Genomic DNA, 8963 nt, shown 5'->3' with positions numbered 1-8963 from the left:
CCCCCATCGAGAGGGAATCCCCGGTATGTAAACAAGATGATGTCATAAGATGCTATCCTCCTCCTGATACTGGACATTGCCCCCTTCTCTACCCTCTTTGCCCCCCCCCCCCCCCCAGGTAGGCCCCTGGTCCACACAGCTTCTCCGTGAGGTCGGCGTCATGCTGAGAGGGCGTAGTAGAAGAAGCAGGGCTGGGATATCCCCGTCTCAAGGTGTCCCCGGCTGATAGGGCGAGTTGTCTGTCACACGGGCCTTATCTCCACCGAACCCCCCACGGCGTTGCTGAGCAACCAGAGGTCGAGGGGTACGGCGCTTCTGATGGTCCGACGCAGCATCCTGTGGGTGTTCCCGCTCTCGTCGCAGTACTCGTCTTTTTGACTTTATCAGCCGGCTCGTCTGCGCCGACGGAGCAGAGATCGTCCTGTTTCCAGTGGCGGAGACCAGGTGGGAGTACCTGCACGCAAGGTAAGGGTGGGACCTGCTCTGGGAAACAGGGTCAGACGTACTTTATGGACCCCTACAGGTTTTGAGGTTAGAAGGTCAAGCACTGGTAGATATCTCGGCATCATATTCTGACCTGTGTCGAGGACGTAGATGGGAGTTCGGTCTGAATGATTTTCTAGAGCTGAAGTTGTTTTGAGGAAAATGAAAATCAATGTTGACTAAACAACTCTTTTGAGGTCGAGGTCAAGTTGCATTGTGATCATCGGAAAATTACAGCCTGTGAGGTTTGAAATAATTTTTTAATTATATATTCTTTCATATATATTTTTCACCCGCTTATCAAGGTAGAGACTTTTAGCAACGTCTTCCTAATGTTCATCAGTATAATATGTTCACATGCAATGGTCATATTTATAGATGGCGTGTTCAAGGCAGCACTATTAATCCGTCCTTATCAATGTTGTGAAGGTGAAAGGTTGTTAGATTCTTCTGCCAAAGGTTCTCGACCTTCCTCGACCAATTTTATTTAAAAAAAAAAATGCTTGCTCACTTGATATGAAATATGTGTTTCTGCATAAATGTGATAGTTTGTGAAGTGTGAAGTCTCCCCACTGCACTGCAATTGAAGGGAACAGAGGAGTCCAGTTGAAGTAGGGTGTAACCCAGAGTCTTATCTCTGTACGTCTTCAATTTAAACTTTAACGCCGCTCACGTTCTCAACGGCTGAGGGATTATCTGTCCTGTCTGCACACAGACTCACGCACGCAGCAGCTGTGTGATGCTAGATGGCGCTTTCTTGGTCGCAGCAGGCCCGACTGGTTTCTGTAGCGGCTGCGAAAACCATAATCATAATAATGGTTCTGAATTTTAAAAATGACAATTTTAGGATTTCTGGTTCATATTTGTCACAAGTCCTGTACTTTGGATATTTGTATTAAAAATATGTCAAAAGGTCTCTCACCAGGGAAAAAACAGATTTAATATTTTCTGTTATTCATTCCGCAGTGGGCTGGCAGTTTAAAGAAAATAATAATAATCGCTAATTAAAGACGTTGATGTGTCTGATATCATTATTTCATCATCATCTTATGTTCAACCATTCCTTTTCTGTCTTAGGGAATGCACATAAGTAGCTGAGAAACTGACAATCTGAAAAACACCAATGGAAAACCATTTCAGCTTCGAGGAGGTTGGTCTTTTTATTCCCTCATTGTGCGGTGGAGTCGAATACTGTCGCTCAATCAAAACATGTAAAGCTTAAAACTCGACGCAAAGGTTTATTGTAATATTGAAGCTGCACACTCTCCTCTCGTCTGTAGGGCAGTGACGTGTCCTATGAAGACAATGACTCCGCCTTCCCCTCTCCAGTCCGACTGTAAGTTCTTGATGTCACTGTGTAGTTACCTGTTACCTGTGCAGGTTGTAGTCCCTTGCCAAGCTCCGCCCATCGAGCGGTTATATCTAGGTGCAGTTTTGAGGTGGTTAAAACTGGTCTAATTAAAATTTGAATAATGTGTGGAACCATTTCCTGTAATGTGAAAATGGGTCTCGTGTAAGACAAAAAACATTGTTGTTTTGTGTTTTTGGAACTGAAGCTTTACTTAAATACATTGGAGGTTAAAAAAATTGAAAATTTGTTTCACTTTTTCCATTGTTAAAAACTCTTTCAGATGATAAAGTTGCGTTGACAGCCCCCCAAGTGGCCAGTTGCTCAATTAACGCAGAGTTACGTTTACCTCAAGTCTTGCAAGGGGCTGAAGGGGAAGCGTTCACATCATCTCCACTGTTAAGATATTGAGCATTTGACGAATTGAAATCACCAATTTCTTCAGTTAGTTGTTTGTTTGCCACAACCTGTTATTTATCATTATTCATGTCAGACGCCAAAAAATACTGTGATGAACGCTTCCTTATGGTGTGTGTTGTGTAATGTGTCATCAAGGCCGTGGCAGGGCTCAGACTCAAAAAGGTTGAGCAACCCTGCCCTCTTGTGGCCAAGAAGAGAATGGCAGCAACAGCAGATCTCAGCCTAAAGTTAAAGATTATACTTGCTGGATGGATTTCAGCCATTTCGCCAACTACAGGTCCATTTAACTTGAAGACGCTATTATAGGAATACTTTTTCCCAATAATACTTTATTTGTGCTGCATTGCTTGCTGGCCAGACTTGGAGGTCGATTGACTCATCTTTAGCCTTATTTAAATTCATGTTCCTGTTTCCCCACCAGGACTCCACCAGGCCACAGCAGCATCCATGACCTGGCGAAGAGGAGGGAGGACGGGGAGGAGGAGGAGGATGAGCCACCTGTGGCGGTCATCATCCCCCCCAGTGGTTCAGAGGGTAAACTCACCTGACAGTCCCATGCAAGTTTTTGCGATTTGCATTTTTCTTTTTTTTTTTAAAAATCCGTGCACTGATTCCTTTCTCAACTCTTTGTTTCAGCTTATCTGAACGTGAACACCAATGCCACCACAAGAGGGGACGCTCAAGTTAGTCCACATATTTTTCAGGAGACGTTCTCTGCCATTAATCACCGCTACTGTTATCTACCGACGCGAACTAACTTTGGTGCGTTTCCACAGGCCTACGTGGAGCTGAACGAGCTCCAGGGCAACACCTGGCAGGAGACCAGCCGCTGGGTGGGCTTCGAGGAGAACCTGAACCCCGCCACCGGGAAGTGGGGTCCTTCTCACGTCTCCTACCTCACCTTCAAGAGTCTGATCCAGCTCCGCAGGACCATGGCCACAGGTGAACCTCTCGAAAACCCGCAAATGACCGTCGTCCGCGTTGAATCAGGAAGACGGAGACCGTAGATGTTGTAGTATTTATTACAGGCGATCAATTTCCAGGTTGGTTTCACCGATCAACAAGTGGTCAGTGCATGACTCTCCTACTCATGTCGTCGCACAGCAAACAAAACACTCATCTTGACAGTGTCACAGAGATGAGAGGAGAGAGTTTCTGCGACAGAAGTTTGTACAGTCGTGTTCTGTGAATTATAAGCCGGTTAGAAGCCGCAGTAACACGTGACCTCACATGATTTTCTAGGCACTGTCATTTTCGACATGAACGCCAACAGTCTGTCCTCCGTGGCCGAGAAGGTGGCCGACGAGCTGCTGAACAGGAATGAGATTCGCGCCAGCGATCGGGACGGCCTGCTGAGGGCTCTCCTCATGAGACGCAGGTACAGTAACCCATCGTTCTCCGACGACAATGCTTCAAACAAAAAATTGCAAATAGCTAAAATATTTGCACAATGCTCATTTTATTTGCCCTTTCAGTCAGGTAGAGGGACCTGTGGTTACAGCTTCCGGAGACATTCAGATGCAGACATTTTCTGTTACCCAGAAGGTACAGTTCTCTGGTTTTCATTCAGTTTGGCTCAACTTGGCAAATCATCTATATCATATTCAATTGATACTCACTGGATCCTTATTTTTGCAGAGGGACACCTCTGACAACATGGAGGCCTCAGTTGTCCTCTCAGGTACGTGAGTGTCAGTCTGATGCAGTCGTGTGTCTCTACAGTTTAGTGTGTGTGGTCCTGGAGCAGATGTTGTTCTAAGTGCCGGTGTTTCCAATAGGTGTCCTGGACTTGCTGGAGAAACCAGTGGTGGCTTTCGTCAGGCTGAGGGACTCTGTGGTGATGCAGTCGGCTCTGGAGTCTCCGGTCCCCGTTCGCTTCGTCTTCATCCTGGTGGGGCCGAGCCAGAGCGGGATGGACTACAGCGAGAGCGGGCGAGCCATGGGTGCTCTGATGGCTGACTGGGTGAGATAGAAAAGAAGAACACCTCAGCACTATGTAGCTTCCACTTTGTGTTGACGCAGGTGGATTAAAAAGGTTTCTGTATTGCTGCTCTGACAGGTGTTCTGTCTGGAAGCCTTCCTGGCCCAGACGGACAAAGACCTGACCAACGCCATCGCTGACTTCATGGACTGCAGCGTTGTGATTCCTCCCACTGAGATCCAGGACTCGGCGATGCTGGAGCCGGTCATCGATTTCCAGAGGAAGATGCTGCGCGACAGACTCCGCCCCAATGACACCCGTCTCGCATTTGGCGACAGGGTCAAAGGTCAGACATTTGCATTTGTCATACTGTCACTGAAATTTCGTTTGACTTTACCGTAGCCTGTGGCGGGTAAGGTAGAGCAGATGTAGTGTACGTCAGATGTTTTGGATTTGTGTGACCTTCCAGTTGAGAAAGCTCCCGTGGAGCCGAGGGAGGATCCTCTGGCCCGTACTGGCTATCCTTTTGGCGGGATGGTGAAGGACGTTAAGCGGCGTTACCGCCACTACATCAGCGACTACACAGACGCGCTGAACCCTCAGGTCCTCGCGGCGGTCATCTTCATCTACTTCGCCGCCCTGTCCCCGGCCATCACCTTCGGAGGACTTCTGGGTAAGAGGGGCCCCCCGACGGCAAGAGATGCACCTCGAGTTCGTTGACATTCAATAGTTCTTGTAACTCTTCCTCTCCGTTGTCTGATCGCAGCCGACAAAACAGATAAAATGATGGGCGTGTCAGAGCTCATGATCTCCACCAGCATCCAGGGTGTCATCTTCTGCCTCATCGCCGCCCAGCCTGTCCTCGTCATCGGCTTCTCTGGACCACTGCTGGTGTTTGAGGAAGCTTTTTACGCCGTATGTTGAAGTTGTCCGATTTAGAAATCTTCCGCAAGTCACGTTTTTCCTCATCAAATGTCCATTTGACCCTTTTTTTCTATTCTATACTAGTTCTGCAAGTCCCAGGGCATTGAATACATTGTGGGTCGTATCTGGGTGGGGATGTGGCTGATAGTGATCGTGACCATCATCGTGGCCGTGGAAGGCAGCTTCCTGGTCCGATTCATCTCGCGCTTCACCCAGGAAATCTTCTCCATCCTCATCTCGCTCATCTTCATCTATGAGACCTTCAATAAGCTCATCAAGGTTTCCTCGCCTCATCCCACCATCATCCATTTCACCGTCGCATTTCTGTGCTACCACTGTCCAATTGTGTTGTCTCACTGTGTTTTTGCTCCTCTCCCCTCGCGCAGATCTTCAAAACCCACCCTCTGATCCTGAACTACGACCATCTGAACACCACGCTGGACAACCCCTTCCACCCGATCATCACCGAGCACGTGGAGTACCATTCAGACGGCAACATAACCGTGCACGAGCTGGAGGTTGAGAGGCCCTACCCCAACACCGCCCTGCTGTCAATGTGCCTGATGTTTGGTTGCTTCTTCATTGCGTTTTTCCTCCGTCAATTCAAGAATGGTCATTACTTTCCAGGCCCGGTAAAACTTATTATTGTTATTATCATTATTATAAATCCTATAGGTAAGATGTCATTTTACCAGAATCTGAAGCAATATTAATAAGATCCCCATTACGTAGGTCACTGTGATTTTGAAAAGACTGTATATTACTCTCACTAGATCCGTCGTCTGATTGGAGACTTCGGTGTCCCCATCGCTATCTTCTTCATGATCGCTTTGGATATCTGCATTGAGGATGCTTACACTCAGGTAAGTGTTTGAAGAAATATTTACTTCAAGCTTCTTGTGTCTTTTTGTGAATGAATATCATCATTCTGTCTTCTCGTAGAAACTGGTTGTGCCAAAAGGTATTGAGGTGACCAACCCCAAAGCAAGAGGCTGGTTCATCAACCCCATGGGCGAGAAAAAAGACTTCCCAATCTGGATGATGGGTGCCTGCTGTGTACCTGCGCTGCTCGTCTTCATCCTCATCTTCCTCGAGTCCCAGATTACCACGTGAGTGACACCATGAATGATGGCGTGACAATCTGCCTCGTTTGAAGCTAATTAACTCAAGACGAGACATTTAACATTTCTTTCGATCGTATCTTGCGAAACCATCAGCCTGATTGTGAGCAAACCCGAGAGGAAGATGATGAAAGGATCTGGTTTCCACTTTGACCTGCTCCTGCTGGTCAGCATGGGAGGCGTCGCGTCCATTTTCGGGGTGCCCTGGCTGAGCGCCGCCACCGTGCGGTCCGTCACCCACGCCAACGCCCTCACCGTCATGACCAAGGGCCCGAAACCAGAGATCGAGAAAGTGATCGAGCAGAGGATCAGTGGCTTCCTCGTGGCCATCCTGGTTGGTAAGGGGCCAATGTCTACAGTGCCGACACCAACACATGACAGGAATCGGAATAAAATAACCATTTTCTTTCAATCGTCGTTCTCCTTTTTGTGATTTTCTAGGCGTTTCTATTTTCATGGAACCCATACTGAAGATGATTCCCATGACGGCCCTGTTCGGCATCTTCCTCTACATGGGCATCACCTCTCTGAGCGGAATCCAGATGTGGGACAGGATTCTACTGCTGATCACACCAAAGAAATACCATCCCGCTGATGCCTACGCCACCAGGGTATGAAACTTCCTCAAATACTTGATTGTGGCACATTCTAATGTCTAGAGATTGGAAAATACAATGTCGACTGACTTCATTTTGTGCCTGTTTGGTGTCCTTCAACAAATATTGCATTAAGTGTAACTTTAAGAGAAGGCTCAGTACAATACCCTAGTAAATGATCCCAACAACAAGAAAATATAATTAACTTTCTTGTTACTCTTCAGCTCAGAGCACCTCAGCTGACCCCCCCCTCTCTCTCTGTCTGGTTCTTGTGCAGGTCAAGACGTTGCGGATGCATCTCTTCACTCTGATCCAGCTGGTGTGCCTGGGCATCCTGTGGGTGGTGAAGATCAGTCCCTTCTCTCTGGCCCTGCCATTCGTTCTCATTCTCACCATCCCACTGCGCATGTTCATGACCGGCACGCTCTTCACCGTCAAGGAGATGAAATGTGTAAGTACCTCTGTGTGCACCTTACACACAAAAACGTCACGTCATTGGATATGTCTGCGCCTGTGCTGTGACCGGACGTGTTTGTGTTTGTGTTTGCAGCTGGATGCAGATGACGCCAAGGTGGCGCTGGATGATGAGCCTGGGGAGGAAGCTCTAATGGCATAACCGTCACCACGCCATTAATATTTAACTCGCAAACTCTTCAAGTGAAGTCAGTTATTGATTACAAGTCAAACTGAATACCGGGTATCTTTGTATCTTTACAAATAACGCATGTGTAAACAACTCTGTGCAGTTTCAAACTGTTCTGTTATCATTATTTATCTTTAAAGGAAATTACCTCTCATTATTCCTGAAATGTGTGTGATCACAATATAAAAACAAACAGTCCATATTGTCATCAAGAGGAATCACTGCTCGTCATACACTCTCATTATACATATTTCATCTGTCCGTGTGGAATCAATTAATTTCAAGCATTAAGATTAAGAATTAAGTTGTTTTTTTTACTCTGGATGTTTATTTGTTTAAATACGAAGTAGTATTTGGATCTTCTGGAACTTCTTCCTTTAGGACTTGAGATAAATTAATAATATAATATATAGATTTTTTTTCTTCAAATGCCTGACTGCAGATTACAGAAGTGTTAAAGGTAGTATGATTTCACCTTACCTTATGTTCACTATTTAAGTTAAGCGAATTTGTTGTATTAGGCCAATTACACTCGCACAAATGATTTTCTTTCTCTTTTTTCTCTGCGTTTGCTGCAGACATTAGACTTTCCCCTGATTATTCTTAAAAGATGTTGAAGCGGTGTTACTCAATGTTGCTTTCATTTAATATATTGTGTATGGTTTACTGAACACTTTGGTCTTTCCTCTTCAGGAGACCTGTATAACGCACTTATAGATTTGATTTTGAAACGTGTACCTGCTTTTGTTATTATAAAATGGGGTGTGCAGGAAATGGTGGATATACTTGTTTGAGCTGAACTTGTTGCACTAATAATCATGGAAAAAACGTTATTTGTGAATGTATCTTATCGTGTTGCCTATCATGTGTTTGTGTGCTTGAAACACTGTACATCCTTTGGATTTACACTTTATTCAAAAATAAAAAAAACAGCCTATAAAATCCTTTTTTTTTCTTGAGTGCCAAAGAAAAACATATTTTTTCACATCGCTCACAAGCAACTTTGACCATTTCACTATGTGAGCAACAGGAGAGGCTGTTCAGTTGGACCACGATGGCTTCAATGTCATCAAGTAAACTCCAACTCTCAGTACTCCTGATCACGAATAGAAAATAAACTGGAATGAGAAATCTTACTCTACAACAAGAGAATATTGTCTTTCAAGCCGCAGGTGGCAACAATTGCTCAGATATGTACATTAAGTATTTACTTTGATTAATTGAGATATTATCGAGTAAAGACGAGTTAAAATCAAGTGAGAAGGTTCAATAATATAAATGAATTTGCATACATTCATAAAAACAGACAGTCTGCTCATTAATGTTTAATTTGCAGGTGTTTCTAATTCAAACTTATATATGAACGTTGTCCTTGTCACTGTCAATGAAGACTAGTTGTGATCGGTGCATTTTATGATTATTAAAGTTTTGTGAAAAAAAATTACATTATAAATGAATGAATGCATATTTAGAAAGGGAATTTCTGAATTCAAATTTAAAAAAGCCA

At 45.0% G+C, this 8963-nt stretch overlaps 1 protein-coding gene across 1 annotated transcript; it reads left to right on the top strand.

The window, feature by feature from the left end:
- Positions 1-310: 310 nt before the first annotated feature.
- slc4a1a (solute carrier family 4 member 1a (Diego blood group)) lies at positions 311-8398 on the top strand. Its single transcript, XM_035614311.2, has 21 exons — positions 311-465; positions 1561-1633; positions 1764-1819; positions 2673-2785; positions 2888-2934; positions 3028-3193; positions 3494-3629; positions 3727-3796; positions 3890-3932; positions 4030-4214; positions 4311-4518; positions 4642-4845; positions 4939-5087; positions 5181-5375; positions 5483-5728; positions 5870-5959; positions 6039-6205; positions 6314-6555; positions 6659-6828; positions 7091-7264; positions 7364-8398. Exons 2-21 carry the CDS (start codon positions 1607-1609, stop codon positions 7427-7429), a joined length of 2754 nt encoding a protein of 917 aa, XP_035470204.1. The 5' UTR covers positions 311-465; positions 1561-1606; the 3' UTR covers positions 7430-8398.
- The last annotated feature ends 565 nt before the right edge of the window (positions 8399-8963 follow it).

The sequence above is a fragment of the Scophthalmus maximus genome, chromosome 17 (assembly GCF_022379125.1).
Source record: "Scophthalmus maximus strain ysfricsl-2021 chromosome 17, ASM2237912v1, whole genome shotgun sequence".
Taxonomy (NCBI): Eukaryota; Metazoa; Chordata; class Actinopteri; order Pleuronectiformes; family Scophthalmidae; genus Scophthalmus; species Scophthalmus maximus.
Note: the sequence above shows the minus strand (reverse complement) of the source record. Positions and strands in the feature narration are given on the sequence as shown.

What these genes read in the sequence shown, in the direction of transcription:
- slc4a1a (XM_035614311.2), top strand. Translation starts at nt 1,607, where the DNA reads ATGGAAAACCATTTCAGCTTCGAGGAG. An exon ending in CATTTTCTGTTACCCAGAAG is followed by an intron (nt 3,797 to 3,889) that starts GTACAGTTCTCT and finishes TTATTTTTGCAG; the next exon opens with AGGGACACCTCTGACAACAT. An exon ending in TTGAGGATGCTTACACTCAG is followed by an intron (nt 5,960 to 6,038) that starts GTAAGTGTTTGA and finishes GTCTTCTCGTAG; the next exon opens with AAACTGGTTGTGCCAAAAGG.